At 40.8% G+C, this 27,149-nt stretch overlaps 2 protein-coding genes across 5 annotated transcripts; one reads left to right on the top strand and one right to left on the bottom strand.

Annotated features, from left to right (window-relative positions):
* The first annotated feature begins 6,611 nt into the window (after positions 1–6,611).
* LOC115789894 (uncharacterized) lies at positions 6,612–24,395 on the top strand. 4 transcript variants are annotated; one of them, XM_030743464.1, is made up of 17 exons: positions 6,612–7,051; positions 9,280–9,311; positions 11,849–11,881; positions 14,214–14,270; positions 14,786–14,818; positions 16,258–16,293; positions 16,675–16,716; positions 16,811–16,860; positions 18,122–18,174; positions 18,269–18,495; positions 18,619–18,872; positions 20,246–20,371; positions 21,112–21,247; positions 21,440–21,487; positions 21,588–21,659; positions 21,798–22,088; positions 22,823–24,395. In XM_030743464.1, exons 1-17 carry the CDS (start codon positions 7,002–7,004, stop codon positions 22,849–22,851), a joined length of 1,569 nt encoding a protein of 522 aa, XP_030599324.1. In that variant the 5' UTR covers positions 6,612–7,001; the 3' UTR covers positions 22,852–24,395. The 4 variants fall into 4 exon arrangements, with proteins under 4 accessions (XP_030599324.1, XP_030599323.1, XP_030599326.1 ...); XM_030743463.1 differs by having other exon boundaries at positions 14,783–14,818; XM_030743466.1 differs by lacking the exon at positions 16,258–16,293.
* A 327-nt stretch (positions 24,396–24,722) lies between these two features.
* On the bottom strand, positions 24,723–26,312 carry il12a (interleukin 12a). The gene is made up of 7 exons (XM_030744120.1): positions 26,287–26,312; positions 26,003–26,151; positions 25,804–25,893; positions 25,530–25,571; positions 25,272–25,415; positions 25,114–25,155; positions 24,723–24,943 (listed from the first exon to the last, which is right to left on the bottom strand). Exons 1-7 carry the CDS (start codon positions 26,303–26,305, stop codon positions 24,806–24,808), a joined length of 624 nt encoding a protein of 207 aa, XP_030599980.1. The 5' UTR covers positions 26,306–26,312; the 3' UTR covers positions 24,723–24,805.
* Positions 26,313–27,149: the final 837 nt, after the last annotated feature.

Below are 27,149 nucleotides of genomic sequence, written 5' to 3'. Positions count from 1 at the left end.
CTCCATTCTTCTGCTACTTTCCAGCATGCAGTTTCACAGATGTTCAGAGACAGGAAATCTGTTAATGTGAAAGTGCAAAACAATTTAAATCACTCTCTTCTGGTGACAAAGGGACAATAGAAGATTCTCAGACCCTTCTTAGTAAGAATGTGTAGGCGTCAAATCCAAACAGAAGCAAGGACGGATACCTTTCATCTTTGAAAACATACAACATGCACACAAAACCTTAAGAAACCAACCATCATGGACTGAACTGCTTTGCCATTTAGACTTTAGTCAAACTCACAAAACCTTTCTTTAAATGAATATCAAGATACCAATATGTTGGGAATGCCGAGGATGTTGGGAAATGGTACAGTTCTCAATGTAATTATTCAGATAAAAAAATATATGTGTGAATATGTGAATAAGAACAGCACAGTGGCACAGTGGTTAGCACTCTTGAAGGTCCTAGGTTCTAATCCACCATCTGACTGAGGCGTTTCTGTGTGGAGTTTGCATGTTCTCCCTATGTCTGCATAGGTTCTCTCCGGGTGCTCCACCTTCATCCCACAGTCCAACAACATGGAATTAGTATGGTTAGGTTAACTAGTGATTCTAAATTGTCTATTGGTGTCAATGTGAGTGTGAATGGTTGTCTGTCTCTCTGTGTTAGCCCTGTGGACTAGGGTTTAATATTTTTCCCGAAAATGACATGAATCAAATCCCGGGAAATGACGAGCCATTTCCCGGGAATCCCGGATCCCGGGATTAAACCCTACTGTGGACAGGCTGGCAACCTTTACAGGTGTGTACCCTGCCTCTCCCCCTATGCCAGCTGGGATAGGCTCCAGCTCCCCCACAACCTTGGATATGGATAAGTGAAAGAAGATGGATGGATGGATGGATGGATGGATGTGAATATCAACTAAGGAATGTAACAAAAAATGGTGGATGAAGACTAAATGTGATGTTGTCAAATAGTATTAATCATAATATATTGGAATCGTAAGCTGATTCTTTACTTTGGTGCACACACTGAAATGCCTAACAACAGCACTGACTGCTGGGATACTGCGTTAACATTTATGGTCCCTCAAGGTCTAACCTCACTGACTTTTTCCCATACTGTCACCATTAGGTTTCTGCATTTAGTATAGCACCTTTCAAACTTAGTGGTTTTTTAAAGCGCTTTGTAATGCACACACACACACACACACACACACACACACACACACACACACACACACACACACACACACACACACACACACACACACACACACACACAGTCATATGAAAGAGGATGTACACGCTCTTTGAACTCTAAGAGTTTATCTATCAGGACATAATAAAAATATCTGGTCCTTATCAGGTTTCTAAAATGATTTCCATGCAACCTCAGATGAACAATAAGACATGACATCCACTGCCTGGACAGTATAGGTAAGAGCCTTTCATTGGATTGGAGGTCTAGATTCAGCAACATTATGCGCCAAAAAAATGAGCTGACTATTAAATGACCAAGTTTTTCCATCAGTGGATTCTTTCTTCCTTGATGGCACAGGCATATATGCCAGGATTCATTAGGCTCAAATTGTAAAAGACTGGTTCAGGGAGCATGAGACATGATTTTCACACATGGATTGGCCACCACAGAGCTGAAACTTTAACCCCATTGAGAATCTTTGGGATGTGCTGGAGAAGACTTGAGCAGTCCGACTCCCCTATCATCACTACTAGGAGATCTTAGTGAATAATTCATGCAACTCTGGAAATAAATATTGTGACATTGCGTAAGTTTATTGAAATGCCACGATGAATGTGCACTGCCAACAAAGCTAAACATGGTCCAATGAAATATTAGACTGTGACTTTCTTTGGCTTGCCAGTGAATTACACGGTGTCATTATTTGTTGAACAACAACTGAGCCATAATGCAGAAGCAGTGTATGAAAAACTAAGTACACCCTTACTGCTCCCATAGGAATTAAGAGGGTAAGTAGCAGCCAGGTGCTTATAATCAAATGCACTCGATAAATTGATCATCAGCAAGTGTGACCAGCAGAAGTTTAGTCAGTTTTCTCATCTGGAACATTCTGGGGTGTGTTAATACATGGCATGAATGAAAGAAATCAACGATGATCTTAGAGGAGCAAATGTTGCTGACAGTCAATCTGGGAAGGGTTATAAAGACATTTCCAAACTATTTGAAGTCCATCATTCTCCAGTGAGAAAGATTATTTACAAATGGAAAACATTTAAGACAGTTGCCAATCTTCTGGAGTGGACATCCCAAAAGATTCACTCAAAGGTCAGACTGTGCAATGTCAACCCAGATGTCACCTCAGATTCTACAGGCCACAGTTAGCATATTAGATATTAAAGTTCATGACAGCACAATTAGAGAAATACTGAACAAGTATGGCTTGTTTGTAAGAGGAGAAAACCTCTCCAAAAAGAACATGGCAGCACAGCTTAGGTTTGTAAAGTTGAATCTGAACAAACAACAAGACTTCTAGAACAATGTTCTTTGGACATATCAGGCCAAAGTGGGGATGTTAGGCTGTAATGTACAGAGCCATGTTTGTAGAAACTCAAACACAGTACCAACTACCAAGCACGGTGGCGGAGGGGTCAGAGTTTGCTTCTTTTGTCATGCAATCATCTTTTTTCCCCCTTTTTTCTATTTGTATATATACTGCTCTGCAAAGATCTCAAATTTCTAATTTTCTTCAATCAAATTCTGTGAATAAGAGGACAATATGTCAAACCAATATACAGACAGCAGAGGAAATTCTTGGGATATCATACCACGTTTTGTGAAATGTGACCCCCCCAATCCCCCTCCATCTAAATCATAATACACAGAAAATAGAAAACAAAGAGTGTAAACTGTGTGGGTGAGGTGAAAATACCCTGGAGGGCTCATAAAACATTTCAGTCCAAGAGGAAGGAAAAAAAAAAAAACAACATGGTGACTACTGAAAAACAGCCGTGTGTATAAAAATAAAGAACAAACAAATATTGACCTGAGAGGGGGCGTGCCATGACTGAAGCCACCGGTCCAGTCGAAGGCAATTACCATTAGTTCTAAGTCCAGGAGTTATCTGCTGTTTATTCAAAATACACTTTCAAAAGCATTTTCCCTTGTTGATCTGAAACTTTGCATCTGAGTTTAGCTGCACTGCAACTTTTTTTTTAATGCTTTAAAATGGGAGGTTCATCATATTCAATGCACATGGAAGAATTTTAGGCCCATTCATATCCTTTGAACTCTCTCATGACTGAATGAATTCCCAAGCCTCTCTCCTGTTTTCTCTTTGTACCTGTTCTCCCTTCTCTCCACCTTTTTTGTGTGATCTTTCTGGTGATAAGTCGGCCCTGCTGGCAAAACAGCCCATTTAAATTGAAAGGAAAGTGGTGTTCCTCATCTCCAGAGTCAGAGGACACCTTTCATGTATTTCAGTGCACTTTATAAAGGGGAAAGTCTGAGCACCAAAGTATGGATCCCCCCCCCCCCCGATGAAGCATCCTCATATGCGGTGTCTACGTGAGTTGTTCTGAGTGTGTATCTATGTGATGGATAATGAGTCGGCACACTGAGGGCTCGTATTAACCCTCTAGGGTGTGTGACATCATCGTTTCCAAACTGGTTGGTGGGTCTATATAAAAAAAGCCCTGTCATATTACACACACACACACACACACACACACACACACACACACACACACACACACACACCCACACACAGGAACACTGTCTTAACTGAGTCACAGAGGAATGTAAGTCAGATTTTTCCCAATACCTATTTTTAAGACCAAGTCTTGAGGCTTTGATTTGGTTTTTAAACTGCCAGCTGCTGCTTAATACAATAGTTACAAGAGCGCAATTACCAGAATCACAACAACCTGCCCACAGTTCATCAATGCACTTCTGCTTGAGTGACATGTGCATCAGCTAAGCATTTTTAATTGTTGATGTGGCTCTTTAGATGGCAACATTGCTCTGTTGCCTGCTGCCTTGCTCATCAATCCACCACTCTGATCAAGACTTAAAAATCTCCTCAGCTACTTAATAGATTCAGATGACCCTTTGTACTTTCATGCAAGATTCCCAGCAGATGAAACTTGCTTTTACTATTTCACACCACCACAAGGTCAAAGCTTCCATCCATCCCATAATGTGTCCTACTGACTGATATTCTTCTAATGTTTCCTCTAGCTCCACCACGAGGTGAAATGTCTTAACAACTACTGGATAGACTGCCTGCCATGGATTTTTTTTTTCCCTCAGGCATTCATGTTCCCCCTCAGCATGAATTGTGATCATTTTAGCTATCACTCAACTTTTACTGTAGCAACATCATCAGGTCAAAATTGAAAAATGATTTTTGTGATGCTGTGGTGTATGACCTGCAGAACTAAGGAACAAACAGTAAATGTTAGAAAGCTGACATCAAGCCTCCTCAGATTTTTGCCTCAAGTTGAGTGAAGTCTCATGGCAGACTAGCACATATTAAATTACAGGTTTTTGCAACTGAAGTAAAAATAAAAAAGAGTTTCAGGTGTAAATCTCAATTTACATTGTAAGTTGCTTAACTGGGCCTTCTTCTTATTGTATTGTTTGATTTGAACCCAGGCCCTTCTTGCTGTGAGGTGACAGCGCTAACCACCCACTCTGCCACCCATCTCGCTCTCTTTTTTTCCCCCCCAACTTGTAACAGCCTCTCATCCTGTTGACCTTCCCTGTCCTCTTCTCCTCTCACCCGCCTTTCCACCACTTCTGCTCTATCTCCTCTGATTTCCTGAGGTATTGGGTATATCGTCTCACCCCTCCGAGGAGTAGCTGATCTCTCCCTTTAGACTCTGAGACTTGGATAATGTCCCCCATTAATATCTGTGGCATCTCTCTCTCTCTGTCTCCTCTCTGCTGCCTGTAAACCACATATCCACTTGTCAAATGGGATGAGTGGATGGAGGGAGGAGAAAGGTGCTTTGAAGATCAATAGGAAAGCCCTTGATCCTTTGCTCATCTCTCCCACCGGAAATCTCAGAGCCACAGAGAGCCCTTCTTCCCTTTTTTTTTTGGTTCTTTCTGCTGGACAGGGTGCTTAGCCTACAGCCACTGTAGGACACTGACTTTCTTTGATTTGATTTCACTCTAACTATATGGCATTGTGACAGTGATCAGTCCTCACATCAGATGCATGCACAAATCATGTTTGAATGTGCTTCTTGTTTTGTTGTCTAATGTGACATCTGGTGGTTATCTCCCTATAATGCAGGCTCCTAATCGGAAGTGTATTTTTTCCCGCTCAAACGTGACCTAGTTGCATTATGGATTGCTGGTTGCTCCTTTTACTGCAACTAATAGCTCTCAGGTAAATATTTTAAGTAAACCAGGTAACTGTTCAGCTCGGGATTCCCCGTCATATCTCCCTTTTCTTATTTATTATAATAAATATTTCTAGGATAAATCTCTACCTGCGTTTCTTCTTCTTTTGGCTTGTCCTTTTAGGGGTTGCCACAGTGGACCATCTGCATCCATCTCACCCTCCTGTCTCACCAACCCCCTGCTGTGTTCACTAATGCAAAAAGGTGACCGCTGCATGCGGAAACTCTATGCATGTCTAAAATGTTAATTGGTGCCATTTATTTTTACCATGTTATTCATAACCACTCAGTCTCAGACTTCCAGCAGTAAACATTTATTTATCACAGGTTTACAACTGTAAACTGTTGTATAGCTCTGTTATTTAATAACCTGTAAATCATCAACACGACTTCCCGCTGAAGGGGCTCGACACACGGGGAGCGACGTCGCTCGCTCTCCATTCATTTCCTATGGAGCTTGTGCGATGAGGCGACAATCGCTTGCCCTCCTCCAGCTAAGCGACCGGCGACATTCGTGCATGTGAAATTTCGAGCTCGTACACGTAGACGTGCACACGCGACCAGGCGACGCGACACAACAAAGTTGGAAAATGTTCTACTTTTGTCGCTGTCGCGTGGCACTAAACCAATCAGCAAGAGTTTCATTGACTGACCAATGAGCGAAGAGTATGCTACACACTGCAGTCTGCAACCACTTTCAGCAGGAAAGAAAGCATCGTTTTAGCTGTGTTTGACTTTCCTATATTATATGACACTTCACGCAGTGATTATCGAGTTAAACATAAAAGGCAGCCATATGAGAACGTGTTGGTGCAAGACTAACGTTAAACAGACGGATAGAGAGGACTTTTGTGCTAATATAGGATGAACGCGAGGTTGTCTTTTTCTTTTGTAGAGGAGACTTAACAGCAAGATTTCTGTCAGTTCCAATAAAATCTTCAGACTCATCTTTATTGCCGTGTCTGACATGGACTGCTTTGAAAATGTCTAAATCCCTCCAGTTTCATAACCAATCACATTTCTTGGAGACGAGTGACGTAAGAGCGCGATTCGCAAAGCTGCCGTCGCTATCGCGTCCCGTGTGTTCGGTTTCACCCCAGTGGCGATGCGACCCATTCGTCGCTGTCGTTTGTCGCTCCCCGTGTGTCGAGCCCAGAAGGCGGGATGCTGCAAGCCCGCCCACATGCGCTCTCTCATGCACTTTTCGCGCACCGCGCAGGAACTGTGCAGGCCCGCTGATCCTCAAAGTACAGCTTTCCTGTTCAGCCCTGCGCCGTGCAGTGAACGAATGATGTAACGATCTGCGGTGTATATTTTTTGCACACAAACACGTTGTTTGTGAAAGGAAACAATACATCCACATTTACGCTGCAAAAAAGAAAGAAAGAAAAAAAAAACCGGACTGATTTTGATGTTTCTTCCTTGTGGATGTGGGGAAGCGAGCGCCTTTTTTATTCGGGGGATGCAAATCGAGTTGTTTTGTCCTGCAACAGAGGAGATGCTCCGCTCGACGGAACGTGTGGTGTGAAGAAGTTGTGCAGTTAATGCTTAGCGCTTTAAAAAGACACCGATAACCGGTGAGAGGCTCAACAGAAAGCGTAACGGGGTCTGGTTACAGTCGGAGGATGGTGGCGAAGATGGCGAGCTACGGTGCGGCTTGTCACCTCGAAGATGGGTAAGTTTGTTTCTTTGTTACAAAATCAGTCAAACGTGGTCGTTGTGCGTGATCGACGGTGGTTTGTGTTTTTTGATCGTGAACCTTTTGGACGCATCGGCGCTAAAAATCGCCTGCCCACACACAGGAAGTGGAGCCTTTGTTACCGACTTGTTTTTTGGGGCTCATCTGCTTGTCCATTTTAATAAGAAACAGAATATGGAGGTCTAGTTTTCGCTGTCTCGTTGTAAACACTTATGCACACAATCTATTCACCCTCTTTGTTGGCGTCTCCTCGCTGTAGTTGGCTCACGCCGCTCTGTTGTTACATTGTGTTGACTTATTGACAACAACGTATCATCGCGCTGTTAGCGGAGAAAGTTGGAAACGCGTGCCAGAGCTACCCGCAAATGTTATATAACAGTTTAGTTCAATAAACACACACAAAAAAAATGATCCATTTCCGTTGCTGTTAATGCAGCTTCACAATGCACTGGAGCACAAAATGAAACATAACGTCCCGCTTATAGTTTGAAGATGATGCTGTGAAACAGTATTGTCACATGCTGACTCATTTCAGCGGATTTCAAATGATTGTCCTCTTTACATTAATTTCACTGCTTTTAATAATATGGTCATTTTCATTATCAGATCACCTGTGAGCCACAGAGAGCTGAAGTGTGATACTGATGAGTCATTCTCGCTGAATACTACCGTGTTGTTTGCACTTGGCATCACGCACCTGGCAGGAAAAGTCCCCAAACACATGATCAAATACAGCACCTTACAAATCTATTAATCTGTTAAATGCATTGATTCCAGTTCCAGCTTTATTTGAGAAGCTGCTGCAGGGTAAGATTAACTTTCACTTAATGATTTGAATAGAAGTAAAATTTTAACCTACTATAAATGCAATAAAAGCAGTAAAGTATGGGTAATAAGTGACTTAAACAAAGGGCGGCAGCTGCTTTGTTCCACTGCTCTGCCTCAGGCTTACTGACAGTTGTTTATCTATAAACAAATGCACTCCTCTCTGCCACACTTATAGGAAGCTGTTGGGTTTGTGAAAATGCTCTGGTCTTTATCTTTGAGCAGAAACAGACCAACTTCCTTACAGAAGGTTGATTTATTGAGTATTGTTTGAAAAAGCAAGGAAGAGCAGAGAAGCTCCGAAGTATCATACTGGAAGAGATGATTGCCATGGAAATGAGCCCACTGGTGTTGTGGTGTGACTGTATGGCAGAGGTGCTAATGAGATGACCTTGAAAAGGTAAAAAAAAGAGCTCAGTTTCCTGGACAGATGTTTAAAAACAATAGACATCAGAGGCGGATAGACAGGAAAAAGAGAGGCTGACCTACTTTTTTTTTTTTTTTTTTTTTTTTTTTTGTATGCTGGTGTGAACTCATTCTTCTTGTGGGATTGGCTGTCTTGTTTTTTACTCCTCATGGCTCACAGACCTGTTTCATCTTGCCAAAGCTCCGACTGCAACAACAGGTTGCTCCAGTCCTCACACAACATCTATGAACACTTGGGTTTAGTTCACTGCTGGTTTTGTTTACGAGATTCCTGGACAGTCGGGCACGTTTTAAAAGAAGTCGGGAAGACTGGTATCTAGTATTTAATTCTGGGTGATGTCACTGAAAGTAATAATGCAATATTAAGAAGAATATATTGGTGGTACAGTATGACGGATGCATGCAGTAATGTTTAGTGCAATGCAGTCTGTTCATCTGTTCCTTTTTATATTTAATAAAACTTCTCATGTGCATTAAAATGTGAAGAAAAAAATAAATTGCTTAAAGTCAATAATTCAGCACCTGAATTTTGTCAACTAATAACAATATATGATCATAATATTACAGACAAATCCTATTAATGCTCTGCTTGATTCTGTATTATGAAAAAGCCATAAATGGGGAAAAAAAGTCCAACTGGATTTGTTCAGTGGGAAAAACATCCAGCCCGCATGTTTCCTCAGCTCTTTCCTTTACGATCAACGCTGCTTTGAAAGTGTTTCAGAGTGGGAACTTGGGTGGGAAAGTGTGATTCGGGGAGTTTAGCCACACATTTCTGCTTTGACTGATTTATTTGACTGCAAAGGTTCCTGTTGAAAAGCAGAAGTATCGACTGTACCACGCGATTCTGCAGCTGCATCCTGCAAAAAATAAAAAGGCACTTTAAACCTTCCAAGGCTGGAGAATTCTGTTTGATTTATTGTTGTCTGAATGTTATCTCATCTGCCTTACAGAGACGGCGATATCCTTGCACCTGAAAACAAAGGTAAACATTAGCCAATTCGTTGCTTTCCTTCCTCTCACTGTCAGCTACTCTTTATGCTTTCACTTTCTCGGAGCACATGCAGGAAGTCTCTGCCACTCGCCATTGTTATGTAATTGTTTTTTCTTGATGTTTGAAAAGTGTGCATCCCCATCTATTTTTCCATACTTTTGTTTTCCTTGCTTTTGTTATACCTGCAAAGCTCCTGTCGCTGTTTGACCTCCTTGCTTTCCATATCATTTGCGTGACAGGGCAGAAATATTACTGCACAGTCACGTGTGTCTGGGGTTTCGGTTGCATATGCTCTTTTAAGAACGTGTACAACAATGTGTAAAATGTTGCTCATTTTTATAGCATTTATATTATACAGTATCAGTTTATGCTGCGCTGCATGTTTTTCTCACCCTTCAGCATGTTTCACTTCAATCTTCAAACTTTTTTCAAACCACCACATGCCAAAGGTGCTCTATTGGATTGAAATCTGGTGACTGTGGAGGCCATTTTTGTGGAGCACTCATTGTCATATTAGGAAACCTGTTTGAGATGATTTGAGCTTTGTGACATGGTGCATTATCCTGCTGGAAGCAACCATCAGAAGATGGGTACACTGTGGTCATAAAGGGATGGTTAGCAACCATACCCAAGTAGTTTGTGGGGCTTAAGAGGCCCAAAGTGTGCCAGGAAAATGTTACACGACCAGCAGCCTAAACCACTGATGTCAGGCAAGATGGATCCATGCTTTTATGCTGTTTATGCAAATGCTGACCCTACTATCTGAATGTCACGGCAGAAAGCAAGACTCATCAGACCAGGCAATGTTTTTCCAATCGTCTGTTGTCCAATTTTGGTGACCACTTGCAAATTGCAGCCTTAGTTTCCTGTTTCGAGTCGACAGGAGTGGCACACCGCTGCTGTAGCCCATTGTGCTTTAAGGTTCATTCTGTTGTGCATTCAGAGATACTCTCCTGCATCCCTTGGTTGTAACAAGTGGTTATTTGACTTACTCTTGTTTTCCTGTCAGCTAGACGCAGTCTGGCCATTCTCCTCTGTCTGACATAAACAAGGCATTTTCACCCAGAGAACTGCTGCTCACTCGGTATTTTCTCTCTTTGGACCATCCTCCAATCCTAGAGATAGCTTTGTGGGAAAATCCAAGAAGAAGAGCATTTTCTGAAATACTCAGACCAACAACTATCAACTTGAGGAGGATAAAGAGTCACAAAATGAACCCATTAACCCTTTTACACTTTCCTGTACTATGATTTTGATTTTCAACCAGCAGATGGCAGGCAACGCCTTTTGAATACTAACCAAATCCCTGAGGCTGCACACACCTCTCACACTCTCTGTGTATTTGTGGTTTCATCTGCATGTGTGCGTCAGTGCGGGCGATTGCTCTCCACCTTGTTTGTCAGTCTGATGAAGGGAAGCAGCCGTGCCAAAATGAAGAAGAGGGATGCCTGCTGGCCCAGCTGTGAGACAGCAACAGCAGTAGAGAATGAGATGGGCCATAGGAGGCATATGAGGACGAGGGAGGGAGGGAGGCATGGAGAAGAGAGTGCAGGGAGAGGTGAAGCCGACAGATTGAGGAAAGTAAGACAGAGAGATTGATGAGGGAGGAACTGTGAGTGGAGCTGCAATGGCAGAATCTGCTTGTTAGTCTAAGATAAAACTCTGTGGGCCAGAGAGGAGGGGCCCTAGCCATTAGCCAGCCTGGCACCCAGCCAAATGGCCTGGTCCATGGACAGTCACTGCTGGGAAGAGAGAAGCAGCAGCAGTTCTTCTGGACCCATCTGTGTAAATGGCCAGAATGTTAATGCATGGCACTTATCACAGGCTTCTTCATGGGGTGCCGCAGTTCAGCTACTGTGATGATGCATATATAAAAAAAAAACTGCTGGTGAAATTCAAACCTGCTTAGGGCTTTTTGGTGACTAATGTGAATGAAGACGTACAAAAACACGCACACCGCACAAACCTAGACGTAAACTAAAACTAGAGTATCTCACTGGGGCTGCACCTGTTCTAATTCTGTACTTATTTTTGTGATGCATCATGTGTGTCACTTTTTTTCTGACTTTGAAACCACATGAGTGTTGAGCACCTGAGGCTTTCTCTGCTTTAAATAGACTTCTTTTTGTGGGGGAAAGTAGAAGAAGAAACAGTCTGAATACTTTTACTTTCCCTCGATTTACATAATATTGGCTGTTTCTGTTTTTACTGCAGAGTTAAGGTTGCTTTTCTTGTTAATGTAAAACAAGACAGAGAAAAGCTCTTCAGACTATCTGATAACTATAGCCATTAGTGCATTAACTGCTGGGCAGTGTGACTAAAGACGCGGTTGATGATGTTATCATACATTTAAAGTGGTGTAGTTTCCATAATACTGATGATGCCATAGGAACAACTAAGAATTATACATACGTAGCAGTGAGTAATAAGATGGATTTTTATGGATTTTCTCACATTTTGACATTATTGAATCACGTTTTTCAGAATAAACAATGCTCATCTCAAAATTTGTACTAATCTGTTTACAGATGATCTGATAGAAAATGACAACAGCAGTTCAGGTAAGTGCAAAAGAGTTATATGGTGCTGTGCAAGTTTTGAGCCACCACTCATTTCTTTAAGTTTTGTGGGGAAAAAAAGGGGAAATACGTGCAGCAATTTATTGAAATGTCCTAATACACCTGGAAGTGCAATCTATAAGGCAAAACTGAGTTGAAGGAGAGTTGAAAGTCAATATTTGGTTTGACCACCTTTATTCTTCAGCACAGCCTGAACTCTCTCAGGCAGCTTTCTTGTAATTTCTTTAAGTAGTCTTCAGGAATAGTTCTCGAGGCTTCTCGAAGGACATTCAAAGCTCTTCTTTGGATGTTGGCTGCCTTTCATTATGTTCTCTGTCAAGGTCATCTGTGTTAATAATTCCATCAATTTTGACAAGATCCCCAACACCACTGGCTAAAATGCTGCCCCAAATCTAATGGGACCTATTCTGTACAGAATTGATCAAATTTAGATTCATCAAACCATCAGACCCGTTGCCACTGATTTTCAGTCCAGTTCTTGTGTAAATTGGCATCCTTCATCCTTTTCTCCCTGTTTCCCTTGCCTAAGAATCATATGACTGCCACCCTTCCACTGAGACCATTTCTGATGAGGCTCCAGTGAACAGTAGATGGATCAACTGAAGGGTCAGATGCATCTCTCAGGCCCTGTGAAAGGTCTTTGCTGGATTTTTTCCTCTTTCTTATGGACGTGACTTTCAGATACTGTTCATCAGCTGTAGATCATTTTTAGGCCTGCCAGTTCTTATTTTTTTGTCCTTATTCAGTTTCTGCAGATATTTTTTAAGGACACACTACATACCATGCTGACATATGCCACACTTGTAACTGATATCGCTGTGGGAATCACCTTGTTGGTGCAAAAATACTAAATGTAGCACAAAAAGTGTGTTTGGTTGGTTATTTTTTTTTTCTTGTAACAATGCCTTTTGGCTTTAAATCTTATACCATTGTACAGCTTGTTTATTTCCCCTTAAATGGAGCCAGATTTGTAAGGAAAATGCATTTGTGGGTTGAGCAGCAGAGTTGAGTATGTGGGTTGTACCCGTGGAAAAACTTGAGAAATCTTCTCTGCCAATGCCAAACAGCTTATTCTGCTATTGACTCTTGTTTGGTGTTGTTTATTAAATTGGATGATTGCTGGTTGAAGAAACAAGATGCACTGACAGTTCAACAATTTATTGAGTTAACAAACAGAGGCCTCAGTTGCATGTGGAAGAACCATACACAGCCACAACAGCCTGGAACCTCCTCCTCATGCTGATCACCAGCTGCTGTGGGATGGCATCCCACTCTTCAATCAGCATTTGTCACAAGTCAGCCAGCGTGGTTGTGTTGGTCACTAAGGCATTAACAGCACGCCCAAGCTGATCCCACAATTGTTCAGTGGGGTTGAGGTCAGAACTGCAGGCAGGCCTTTCCATTCCCTCAGAGGTAGCCTCTGATAAACCCTGGTCTGTGGGTGTGAGCATTGTCATCTTGGAGGATAGAGTTTGGTCCCAGATGATGGAGATAGGGGGTTGCCACTTGATCTGCATTGAGATTACCTCCAACGATGACAAGCCTGATTGTCAGCACCTGGGGTAGAGAAGCTCAAAACAAGAGTCAATAGCAGAATAAGCTGTTTGGCACTGGCAGAGAAGATTTGGCAAGTTTTTCATAGGCACAGCTAACATACTCATCCCTGCTGTTCAACCCACAAAGGCATTTTCCTTACAAATGTGGCTCCATTTAAGGGGAAGCAAGCAGGCTTTCCAATTGTATAAGATTTATTGCCAAAAAGCATTTTTACAACAAAGAAATAATCAACCAAACACAAATTTCCTTATTTTTTGTGCTAAGTTTATTTCATTTCTGTCAAACTATGTTAACTTTGGCATTTTTTGTAGACTAAACTAAAGTAATGGGAACAATGTATGTTTTTGTGACAGGCTGCTGGTAACCAAAGGCCTAAAGATACAATTTAAAATGGTTCCTAAGTTGTCTGTTATATGTAAACACAACACTGGTTCATCTCTTGAGTTAGGTGGCTTTTTTATGCTTGAATGATTCTTAGGTCAGTGTTTAGTGGCTTAACAAGCAAAAATATTCCTCTGAAAATGGTCAGGTACAAGGACTGGACTGAAAATGAGTGAAAAAGCAGCCAATGCCCAAAGAAGAACTTTTAAAGACCTTCAGAAAGAATGAAGAACTATCACTCAACACCACTTTAAAAAAAAATTACAAGAAAGTCTGACTCCTTGGAAGCAAAATATAAAGACATGACAGGTGACAGCTGTGGCATGAATCCCTTTTATTCACTGTCTTCATGCATACTTTGTTCTTTATTGAACAGAAAACACAGGGACATCTACAGAGGAGAGCTCAGAGGAGGAGGATGATGAGGATTATGGTGAGAGGCACATTTTCATAATTTAAAGGAATGTTTGCATTTTTTCTTTCTTTCTTTTTCTTTTTTGGAAAGGATGGTGAGAAATATCTCACTCTTGTTTTTCTGGGTAATATGAAGACACAAGATTGAAACACATTTCCTCAATTGTTTCAGGGGTTAAAAAAAACATCTTCCAGCACCCTGAAAACTCATTAATTAACATGCTATTTAATCCATACAAAAATAATGTTATAATGACATTGTGAAGCAGTGACCTCCCGAAGTTTTGTCATCATGTGGGGAAGAAAAATGAGATAAAATTTTTTGAGTGTGTTTCAGAGGTGCTGGTAGATTTGGTTTTGCTGCTTCTGACCTTTGTGCTAAGCTAACTAGCTGCTGGTGTTACCTTTTTATATTAACTTAGAAGGTGTTGATCTTCTCATCTAACCCTCAGGAAAGGAGCAAATGTTGAGCAATTTCCATTAATGTTTCTGCTCCTCATCTTCCATTCTGTCTCATATTTCAATTTTCAGCAGGGAGCCACGCTGAGACGGATGGAAAAGAGGAAGGTAAGAGCTACATCCTGTATCCAAGTCAAGCTTGGAATGATAATCTCTTGATGTAACTGAACCTTAAATGGTTCCACTGTATAGTATTGCTTTATTTGGTAATAAACTGGTGCCAAATGTCATTACTTTTATTAAAACATGCCAGCGTCGTAAACAGGTTCCTCCACCAGTTTGATTTACCAGAGTCACTACTTCAGTGTCTGATAGGCGCCAACATGAGGAGTCATTGATGATACCATCATTACTGTAGACCAGGGTTATTATAGTTAACGAAAACGAACGAAATAACGAAAACTGAAATTGAAAAAACATTGTCGTTAACTGAAATAAATAAAAACTATAATTAAAAGGAAAAAACGATAACTAATTAAAACTGAATTGTGAGTTTACAAAACTAACTAAAACTAACTGAAATAATCGATAAACTTACTTTCATTTACTTGTTTTTTGGGGGGGTTTTTTAAGCCTTGTGGATTGATATGAAATCATTGTTTCCGCTCTCCGAGTTTAAGCTGGGAGCGCCACAGGACAACTGTGTGAGTGCGCATGTGCGTGCGCTCACCGCGCTGGTCCGCAAAGTAATGGCTGCGGTCTGCCTAGTCCCGTATGGAGGTTCTTTGAGTACAAACACCTGCACACGACCACAAGGTAATTAACACACACAATCCAGCTACACAAGCATAAATGCGGACATGAGGTCGGCAACTTCTGTAGGTTGTGTACAGAGGCCGCAAAGACCCTGCAGGTTTAATTAGCGAGCATCTAACCAAGCTAGCTCCAAAACAGAAGCAGCTTCAGGTGGTGAGAACATCAGGATGCAGCTGGATTTGAGCTTTGACTCCTTCAAAGAGTTTGTTTTTGTTTAACACCACATGTAGGCGTTATTAATCTGCTGCACTGATGCTGAAGTTTATTGTGGAGTTTATTGTAGAATTTATTGAGTTTGGGAGTTCATGTTTTTCTTTGTTTCTCCCTGGTTATGCTCATGTGTGTCCTTAATATTACACAAATTTAGCATGTCTTGTGAACAGTTGGTTGTTGACTATATTTCTTTAAACTGTATCTTTTGTCAAGTTTTCATTACACAATAGTCACTTTTGCGCCTTGAATCTTGCACCTGATTAGGTATGAAAATACTAAAACTAATACTGAAACTAACTGAAACTAACTAAAACTAAGCATGAAACCAAAAATAAAAACTAATAAAAACGAGCAAAACCACTCTGAAAACTAATTAAAACTAACTGAATTAGAGAAAAAAAAGTAAAAACTAACTAAAACTAAACTATAATGTAAAATCCAAAACTATTATAACCCTGCTGTAGACAGTGTATTTTGATGTAATGTGTCTTGAGCTTCTTTGTGATTCTCAGCTGTGGCTTCAAGAGTGTTCTCTAAAATCTTTAACTACATCAACCTCTCCTATGTTTCCTATCCAGACAATGAAGAAGCCCATGAAGAAGACTCTAGAAACAGTAAGCCACATCAGGAAACAAACTGTTTGTTGATACCTGCAAGTGGCTTACTTATTTTCCTTGCTTGTGTACATGTAGACATTGATGCCTGCTTGTAGTAGCTGATGACTCAGTGGACTGTGGCCACAGCCACATTTTACTGGCAGCAATACTGCAAAATGTCAGATGCTGCTGGCTTTTTAAATAAGGATCAAGACTGAAATTTAACTGAACACACAGCCCTCTCACACACACACACACACACACACACACACACACACTACACAGACTGAAACACGCTGTAACATTTGTTTGTGGGAGGCTTATAATTGGATTTCAGCCTGTAAGGTATTGGAAGATTCTCATGTGATAGTTCTTGATCAGAATGAATTTACCTTACAGATGCAGTAGCTGAGCCTGAAGCAGAGGTGTTAAATGGGAAAGGTAAGCCCATCTCAAGTGATGCGCTACTTTGTACTCACGATAGCGTTACCTGTCTCATTAATAACATGCTGTTTGTTGCCATATATGCTGACAGATGAGAGGCGCTTCAAATCATGCTGTGAAAAATGCAAAGCCGTCCATCAGGTGAGCTCAGAAACCAGGTGCTATCTGACAAAATGTGGTGATTTAAGGTGTCTGAGGTTACAACTGATACCCGTTGAACTTTGGATGGGGGCTATACTACAAACAAAGTTCAGGCGCAAAGTTCAAGTGCTTTATACAGCATGCCATATTCATACGAGCACTTTCTAACATTCACACACAGTCACACTCCAATGGGAGCAACTTGAGGTTCAGTATCTTGCCCAAAGAGACTTCTGACATGCAGCCAGGGATCAAACCACCAACCCTCCGATTAGTAGACGACCTACTCTACCTCCTGAGCCACATCCACCCCTACTCCAATCAGGGATGTTGATGATGATGATACTTTATTGATCCCACAATGGGGAAATTACAGTTAACAGAACACCCATCCAAGAAGACAAACAGAACAAACATGGGGAGATACGTGAACTGTGGCCATGCTGCCCCCCTTCTGGAGGCGCTGCCATTAAAAAGACAGAAACAATAGTGAAAACATGTTATCAGATAATGATGATAAAATGGTTATTAAAAATAAGAGTAAAATGCAACACTGGGATTAATGCTGCAGAAAATCGTTAATCCTGGGATTTATCACATAGAGCGGTAAAACAAACATTTTAATTCACATTAATTATTTTGTCCCTGAGTGTTTGCTCAGTGCTGCTGTTCATTTCTAAGGTGACGGCTGCACATTAGAGCTCTGAAACTTAAAACTGGATCTTTTTTTTTTTAAACATTAAAACCACTGGAGACATAATAACTAATTGTTGGAGACTAATAAAGGATACGTGGGAATCGCTTTAGTTTGTAGGCATATCAAAGTGAAATAAATTTTATTGAACAGGTATTCTTGGTGTGTTTTCTCTGTTTTATTAGCTTCAATTCCAGGAGTTTAAAAGAGAATTAGCAGCAGATTAGAATCAAAAGCATTTTTACATTTTCTGCATCGCCAAATTAACACATGCACAGTCCCATAACAGCGCAATGCAGTTTGTGCTTAAATCAGTGGCTTTAGTGAGGTACAGCTTAACATCTTGCACATATAAAATTTCCCCAGCAGAGAATCTATATTGGCGCTTCCAGCTGATTTTAAACCGAAACTCAGAACATAACTTGCTCCCGACCAGGTTATTTATTCAGCATAAGTTATCGTGATTTAGCCAGGTAAACAAAAGTGACTTTCATGACACCTTAAACTCTGACTTTAAGCTTGACGTAGCTCGTTAATCTGTAGTGCTTTGTTGTGTCCTTTTCACAGAGCCATGGCAGTGAGCTTGTTACCCCGAGGAGGATCTCCAAGGGACGTTTACAGTAAGTGGAACATTTTCTCCACACAGCACTCTCGCGTTTATTTTGTTCAGCATTGATTGCTCAGCATTACCGACTCTGTGCTTGTGTCTTTTAGGGTGCAGCTAGAAGGAGAGGGCACATATGAGTGTTCGGTCATGGGTCTGGTTTTTGAAGCAGCTGAGCGGGTTCTTGTGAGGTACTCGGTCTTGTCCTGGTCCAAGTTTGGTGCTTTTCTGCGTGACTCCTGGAAATTTGCTGGACCCATCTTCAACGTGGACACGGTCAATAAGGATGCGTCAGTCCTCAAGTCCATCCAGTTCCCACACTCCATCTGCCTTGCTCGTAAGCTCGTAGGGCATTCACACAGCATGCTCATGCTGTAAAAATTAAGCCAGAGTTCTGACTCAGTACAACAATAATTATACAGTTTAAGAAACTTTCTTCTTCTCTGTTATCATTACATAGATCCGGACAATGAGATGACATTCAGTGTCCTGCACATAAAGGACAACCGTCCAGTCATTGAGCCCACAGTGGACCACTCAGGTAGCCATGTTAAGTGGAATGTGACGTCCTTATCACCCGTTGGTCCCATCATTCAGACGAGCCAAGCTGTAGAGCACCATGGGGTGGTTCTGGTCTACAAACAGCTCACCACGGACATCAACAGTTACAGCTTCCACGTCTATCTGGCCACAAATAATGCGTCTGACATCAAGGTAAGGGGTGTTTTTTTTTTGTTTTTTTTTTAATGTTCCTTATGGTTTCATTTACTACTTACTTACCTATTTTACACCAGCTCTGTCTCGGCCGTCAGTAGACTTTGCATGCATTTCCAAAACTGACATATACAGAACCATCTTGGAAATTTGGTCAAATTTAATCAAACCGTCTTTAGTTTCAGGATCCTGTTTTCCTTTTCTACAACATCTAGTTGGCAGACACTTCTTTGAAATGGGCACTGCATTCTGGCAGTTTTACATGTCAGTGACATGATTTAAAAAAAAGTGCCTTGTTTATTTTCATTCTTAAAAGTGTAACTGGGATTCAGCACTTTTTCAGTCTCTGTTCCTGTTCGATAATGAAAACGTGCAGTTACGCTGCGGTGTGCGGCGTCCACAAGGTTATTTACGGAAAGTTTGAATACAAATACACGTTTAAAAAAAAATGCACGTCTTGACCCCGGCCTCCGTAGGCAGTAATCGGTTTCACGCGAGGCTAAAATTTCTCATGCTTATAGAAATAAAACTTTCAGAATCTCACGATGGACCGACGCTTTGACGGGCTTCTCGTGATGTTTTCCTGAAAGTAAATTTTGTTTTCCAATTGAGGAATTTTTCCTGGGAGGAGAGAGCAAAAACAAAACAGCAACAAAAATACCGTCTTTGCAGGAGCAGCACATAGAAATATTCCATTCATGAGAGTCTCTTATTTTTCAGTCATGGCCACTTGTTTCTGGATGAAACTCCAGAAAAATACCTCACCATTGAAATTTTGTGAGAAAGGTTAGACAAATGTAACTTTCACTTTTTGTTTATCTGTCTAACTGCAGTGGCTTAAATGCCACCAGGCATTTGAGAAGAGGCAGGAGATTTCCAGGATTTTGTAATATAATGGCTACTTGTGCTATTGACCTTATTAAACCACCTGTTTTTTAGTTATTTACAGTAAGGGCATTTTGTGCAGGGAAATGATTGGTGTATTTGCCTGGCCAAAATGTCAGCGGCCAAAATAGTGCCTGTATGACTGTAAATGCACCACGTAAGTCTGACAGCTAAATGACAATAAAGCTTTTTTTTTTTTTTTTTTTTTTTTTTTTGGTCTTTTTAAATTTGAACTACTGAACTCACCACTGCTGAACTCACTCAGGAAGTGTTTGTGGGTTTGTGAGCATGTTTGCTTGCTTTGGAGGATGTTGCTGGTGAACAGTCATACTACATTTATTGTCACCCAATGTGATGTATATTTCCATCGCTGTTGTGATCCATCCTGATGAGACGCCTTCAGTTTAGTAACTTTTCTGTCATCGCTGCCAGGAAACTAACTGTTTCTCTTCTTTACTTTGTATTCCTGCTGTGCTTATGTGAACTAGGACATAAAAAATCAGGTGCGGGGCTATAAGACTCGTTACACCGAGATAGTTAAGCCTCCCACGTGCAAGCTGGACGAGGGCACGTATCGTCTCCTGAGCGAGCCAGAGGGAGAGATCAAACCTCAGGTGTGTCTCTCAAGAAATCCGCAGTCTAGGAGGTCTGATCAAAAAGAGAAAAACCTCAGATGATTTAAATTTGGCCTTTCAAGGTGATCTCCTTGTTCACCTCATGATGGCTTCCAGCGCTGCTGCTGTTTTTCAGATCGCTCTGTGTAAGTCCCATTCTGTCCCCTTGCAGCTGTGAGTCGGGTCACCCTTTAATTAGAATTTCATCTTAGAGCAGAAGACTTAGTTGCAGGAAGGTAAAACTGGCAGGTAGGGAAGGTGGTGAGTGAGGATTGTGATGTGGTTTCTGTGAGCAGGCACACACCACAATTTAGGTTGCTTTCACCAAATGTTCTCCCTCAGGATGTTACAGTGGAGCTTTATATTGATGAATTTATGGCAAACAACCTGGTGAATGTCAGGAGGGAAAAAAAGGGGGGGCCTACAGACATGCTCCTAGTTGTACTCCCGTCCTGTGGATTCTTTAACTGGAAGCTGCCACTTGGTCTCCGGAGACCCAGCTGTCATTACCACTTGATGTGAAAGTCATGTCAGTTTGACAAAGAAGTAGGATTTATGCACGTGGCACAGATACGAAAGGGTTCAAAACTGGATTTCCATGGAGCGATCTAATAATAGCAGGAGAGCTTCAAGTAGTCCAGAGTAGTCCGGTGGTGCTTTTTGATATCATCTCATATAATGTTTTGCTTCTGCAATTTACTGACTGTGCAGCAAAGTTATATTTATGTGTCTCTGTACAGGAACTGAAATTCACCCTTGCAGTGACTAAAATGAAAGGCTACTTTGAAGCTTTCTTTGAGGAGCGCCCTCCTTTTAAATTATCTCTTGTAGAGACTAACACTGAGGAGACTGTATGGTCTGCTACCATCAGAGAAGGTACTAGTCTCACTTTGAAGGCACTTTTGGTTAAAAGTCAAGTCAAAGCTAGGTTGTGTTGCATGTTATGTTTATGTGGACTGGAATCCAAATGAACCAAAAAGTATTCATTGTTTAGTTTTTGTGCTTTTTTTTGTGCTATTTTGCTTTTACTACAATTTGATTGACATTGCCTTTTTACTCTTCTTTTAGGTGACTGTGTGGATAACGTTGAGAAGAAGCCGAGGAAAAGGACACACAGTATGCTTCGTGTTTTACGTCTTTGTAATCTGATTTGACTTTTCATCACGTGTTTTCACCTTCTAAACACTGACTGCCGTTATATCTGTCTCTCACGTAGGCAGACGGAGGAGCAGCAGCCCCTCAGAAGATGAAACAGCCCCTAAAAGACTTTGTTGGCGAGACGAGTCAGGTGACTTTAAGTATCTGTTACTGTAATTTCAGCACAACTTTATGGCCAAGTCAACAGCCCATAGGAACGTGTTACTGACATCACTGTTCCAGATGCACCTAAAATTGTGTGTATGTGTGTTATGTGTCTTTTTTCCAGATGGAGTGAAAACAGGGATCACTCAGGGCCAGGACATGTCAGACAAGCAGCTATTGCAGGTAGCCAAGAGGCTCGGGAGGGAGTGGAAGGAGGTGGCTATCTTTCTAGACCTTGCCGCCACGGAGCTGGATGACATCCAGGCAGCGGAGAAAGAAGTGAACATGCAGAAGCTGAAGATGCTGCTGAAGTGGAAGAGCAAACGGCAGCCTGGAGAAGCCACAGCTAAACACCTGTTGCAAAGTGTGGCAGAGCTGGATAGCTTGCCAAATGAGGTTTATCAGACTTTGCAAGGTAAAACACTGTAAATGAAACATAAAATGTTTTAAGACATTGATGAATACTCATAAACAGCAAGCCTGTGAGATCGTAAATCAAACTTTTTTTGACTGATAATTCTAGTTATGTTTAAACTTAACTATATAAACCGGTATCTGTATAGGGAGATGTAGAATCTGCACAAAATGGATGAGACTTTTGTTACCAGTAAGAATTGACTAGTAATGTCTGAGCGAGCTTTGGTTACATGCAGGTAAACAGTCCTTTCCATGGAGCACAAAAGATGGACGCAATTAGCCAAAATGCACTGGATAACCATCGGCTATTGTCTGCTGTTAATTTCGCTTTTTCTCTGCATTAGTAAAACAAGTACCAGCAGATGAAAATGGAAATCTTGGTCCAGATGTCCCCTGGAAATGCCAAAAGCCCCAAAAAAATACAGAATTGCAGAGATGACATTTTATATGCTGTGTTTTTATAGGCCAACCCTCCATCCCTTTTTCCCTCACAAAAAACAACAAAACAGAGGGACTTTTTCACTTTATTGATAATCGTAGAAAAAAAAAACTTAAAAAAGTAAAAGTTTATGACTTGTCAATTTGTACTGTTTATGATTATGACTCCTACATGGCTGTCACCGGGATAGGTGACTCAGAAGCCTGAATGCTTTAGGTGTAGAACACTGAAAGTTCAAACTCAAGGGGTTTTGCAGAATCTTAAATGGTCATTTGTTGTTTGTCTTTTTTCAGATATGATTGGCAATGAAGCAGTAAAGTGAAAGTGAAAATGGATTCATTAGACTTCAGGATATTTGATGCTCCATCAACGGGATGAAACGATGATCTCAGGAACACAGCGGAGCAGAGTTGACCTCTTCCTTCAGTTTGCATTCCTCTCTTGAATATTTTCCAGACATGAAACTGATTAGTTTATAGTTCTGCATTTCATGAAAAGGACGTATTTCCCTTATTTCGTTCAGTTGTGGTCCTCCGGTTCTGTGCTGAGTACAGAACAGGCGAGCTGTATCAAAGGGTACAGAACTGGATCTGCTTACCTTTTATCAGGTTTAAAAATGACCAGTGGAGGAGTTGTGGTCACTGAGATGTTTAGTAGCTAATTATGTAGCCAGTAATAGATGGAAAAGTCGGTGCTGCAGTGTTGAAACTGCAAAAGAATCTGAAAAAAATCCATCCTGTGTATTCTTTCACTTTTGGATGTTATGTTTGTGGGAATTTTTATAAAACAATTAGGCATTACATCACGTGGACGTGAATTACAGACTGAACTATGGAACTATTGTGTTCCTTTATACACTTGTCCACTGTGTCTTGTAAATAGATTGTAGCTTATTTTTTTTAAGCCGGTTTTGTCTTTTTTTTTTTTTTAAATCTACCTACCTTATTTGATGTAATAACCATGCCTCTAAGTCTAAACATGTATGTATAAGAGGTCCAAAATGATGTTGATGATGACTTCCTGTCCTTCTGAGGCTGGAACGCACATCTTGTCTCCTCTGTGGATTTCAGATGCGTAGACAAAAATGCCATGTTTGGATTCATGGATGAATGTAAGTTTTTTTTACCTGTGAGGGCAGCTAAAAACTAAGCAACATGTACTTTTCAGTAAACTTTAGGATTATTTCACAGAAATAGACCTTAGGAGAAGTCAGATTTTTTAAAAAAGAACAGCAACAACAGCTGTGGGAATCTTTCAGTCAGATGTGTGAACGCTTTGAGCTGAGCTGCAGAAACAGCATCTGGAATATTGAATCTTTTAGGGTCTTTTGCGTTGATGTGTTGTAACATTTACATTCGGAGAAAAGGGTTGCTTCCTTAAAAAAAAAATTACCACCAACAGTCCAGTTCATCTCTGTTCCAAATATGTTTCTTTTTAAAATCAGGTCCGAATTTCTGTAAAGACTTTTCGTACAAGAAGTGAACTCGCTGTTCATTTCACCATTTTAAAGAAAGTGATCCAGATTCACACCAAAATAGATCAGTTCCTGCTTTGTCATGCTTCACACCTCCATCGAGTTTCAGGAAATTCAGCTACTTAGTTCTTATGTGATATTACTAAAAGCTGAATGACAAACACTGGAAACTGTGTGCATGGCTCATCAGTGAATAAATTAGGAAACAATTGAGTCACATATCAGATCTTGCTGAAATTCTTTACTGTTGAAACCAAAATCATCAATCGTTTGATTCAAACTCACAACAAAAATCAAAGTTAAGTGTTTCCTTCATTTTCTTTTTGTACATTTCCAAACTGGCTGGAGCCATTAGCAGAGGAAATAAATAAGCACTACTGACTGAAATAAAATTGTCTCCTGGATGTTTCTTTTTACCTTATTTCTGGTGATTTCTGTGATCAAATATCATTTTCAGTGAAAAGCACTTCAACTTTGGTGCTTGATACCAAAACACTTTTTAAATAACATTTAAATAACAATAAATAATACAACTGGCCATCAAATAAATAACTAATAAATAAATATTCACAATAAATATAAATAAATACATTCACCCAAATATTGGAGTACATTTGTAACCGTAGCATTCCTCAGCACTCACTGAATGCAGATGCTGGAGTCAAGCCAGCTAGCTTATGTAAGTGATGGTAGTGAATGATTTGGATGGCTTATTCAGATGTGATGAATTAAATGAGTAGAGATTTTTGTTGTACTATTGGTTGGAATGATGGTGATGAAGTTGAAGAGGTTTGCAGGATGTCTACTTCCTGTGGTCTCCTGAGGCGATGTAGCCAATGGCCCGGTTGATGGTGATGGCTCGGATATGGAAGCCTCTCATCATCTTATACATCTCCAGCCGGTTAGTGAAGGAGTCATTGCCCCACACCTTGGCATCTTCCTGTTACAATAGGAGAGGATACAGTGTGAGTGCAGGACAATGAGCTGTCAGTTTTGCAATAAAATTGAGTTCAGAGAGTCTAAAAAAAACCCCAACTAAATACTAAAGATCAGAATTCCTTCTAAAGACTGAAAGACAAGGTGTAAATAAGGAAGAAAGAAAAAAATTACCTTTGTGGACTGGTTCTCTCCATTCTGCTGCGGAAAGCAGTTCTGGATAAACCAAGGAATATTTTATTAGGCAACTTCCCAGCAGAGTCTAATTAAATCATGATGTCTTTCAAAATTTGTTTTGTTTTATCCCTCCAACACATGCAAAATAAACATACCTTTGTGAGACTCTGAATTATTTCCACAATTGGATTCAGAAGTTCAGCTTCTTTATTAGGACTTTTGAGGGGGTGCTCGAGGTAGGACTGAATAGCATCACCATAGTAGGCCAGGTCCTTCATGATGTTCTTCAGACATTCACTCTGTCAAAGCAGCCAAACAAACCTTCAGTGTACGCTATAATATCAACACATGTAAAATGATTTATAGCTCTTTTTTTAAATATATAGAATACAGTGTGTCTGACAGCAGCATACCTCACTGAAAGAAAAATTTCTTTGCATCATGCAATTTGAGTTCTGTGTAGAGAAAAAAAAAAAAAAACATAAGTCAGTTGTCTGAACTACACTCCAGTCATTTAAAGTTATTTTTTAAACCTTTATTTTACCAGATAAAATGTTTGAGAACCAGTTCTCATTTACAATCATGACCCCCCCCGCACTAATTAAAAAATAGTGAAAACTGGGCAGAAATAATGGCAGTTAAGACTGTTCCCATAAATTGTGCTCCTTTGGAAAAAAAAAGGCTCACCTGAGTCTGAGTGGGTGCGCAGGCCAGTACGGTCTCCCCTGCACCCCTCACCTCGACTTTCTCAGATGGGATGCCATAACTCAAAGTTCCCTGTAAGACAGAGTAGAGTGATTATCGCCAAACTACACAGATTACAGACAAAACAAAGGGAGTGAGACGATAAATACAACACGCACGTGCGACTGAGATTTGTACTCACACTACTGAGAGCGTTTGAAATGTTCAGCAGGAGCCTCCTGTAGAGGTCAGAGCACTGATCGTCGGTCCCCGGGCTCGGTGCGGGCACCGGGAGTCCCGTGGATGTGCGCCAGTTCAAGGTCAGCAGCAGCAGCGCACAGCTGGCGAGATCTGCAAGGAAAAACAGTAACAGCCATGAGCGCACGCAGCCACTCAAGTATCGTGATGCCCTGTTTGCATGAACACACAACAGAGCAATATCAATAAAAGCGACGCCGGTGCCTGTCTAATAACTCTTTGACTTACAGAATTGAATATTTGCCATACTTCCGATCAGATAGAGAGCTTTGCTCAAGCTTCGTAATTCAACAACACTGTTCCTGCCTTCCTCTCATGTCTGGATTTATATGTTTCAAATGGGGGATTCCCTTTGACAAATGGCCATGTTTGCAGTTTCCTCCTTGAAACAAAACAAGGGAACTCTCAGTTTATTTTGATTTATACTGTCAGATACTCAACTCGGGAAAAATTAAAGAGTGATGCGTGAGAGCAGTTCTTCTGTAGTAATCTACGTAACAAGGTGCGAAAAAGTCCACAATGATGAATAACCTCCTACTGAGGTAGTCTTTGAGAACATTTTTTATATTTGGAAACAAACAATAAAAAAGAAGAAGAAGTTTGCTATTATGATTAGTGTAGATTTGCAAGAAGCACCTTCAATAAATAATATACACTGACAAGCTCAGCAGCGGCTCAGCATGCAAAGCAAATGCCAGCCTTTTAGCATATATATATATAGTCTAAGGTCCCTGACCCAGACCACGCCCTGACACACCGTTTTCATGTATAGTCAACAAGCAAGTGAAAGCACATTTGCGTCCCAAATATGCAAAAATGCAATTGTTGTCCAAATCAAATCTATATGAAACATAGTGACAAATAAAAATGCCATGCTATAAATTAATGTATGCCAAACATGCATTTAGTGCATGTCATGTGCAGCAGAAATTTATTGTAAGAACTGCAGCAACGTCACAGTGCTGTAGCGCAAATTTACCAGCAATGTGTGCTTGTGACGCTTGCAGCCGCAAAACTGGTTGCTGAATCAGTCACGCAAAACAAACACTGAAATAAGCCAGCTGATGGTAAAAACGAGCTGACTGATGGTA

This window comes from Archocentrus centrarchus, chromosome 13 (assembly GCF_007364275.1).
Source record: "Archocentrus centrarchus isolate MPI-CPG fArcCen1 chromosome 13, fArcCen1, whole genome shotgun sequence".
Lineage (NCBI taxonomy): Eukaryota > Metazoa > Chordata > Actinopteri > Cichliformes > Cichlidae > Archocentrus > Archocentrus centrarchus.
The sequence above is the reverse complement of the archived record's forward strand: the minus strand, read 5'-3'. Positions and strand labels throughout refer to the sequence as shown.

Excerpts from the sequence above, each read along its gene's own strand:
- il12a (XM_030744120.1), bottom strand. Across the intron at positions 25,572-25,803 it reads GCGCACCCACTCAGACTCAG|AACTCAAATTGCATGATGCA; the intron begins GTGAGCCTTTTT and ends TTCTCTACACAG. Across the intron at positions 24,944-25,113 it reads GAGAGAACCAGTCCACAAAG|GAAGATGCCAAGGTGTGGGG; the intron begins GTAATTTTTTTC and ends CTATTGTAACAG.
- LOC115789894 (XM_030743463.1), top strand. The coding sequence starts at position 7,002 with ATGGTGGCGAAGATGGCGAGCTACGGTGCGGCTTGTCACCTCGAAGAT. Across the intron at positions 9,312-11,848 it reads CCTTGCACCTGAAAACAAAG|ATGATCTGATAGAAAATGAC; the intron begins GTAAACATTAGC and ends ATCTGTTTACAG. Across the intron at positions 16,294-16,674 it reads TGAAGAAGACTCTAGAAACA|ATGCAGTAGCTGAGCCTGAA; the intron begins GTAAGCCACATC and ends TTTACCTTACAG.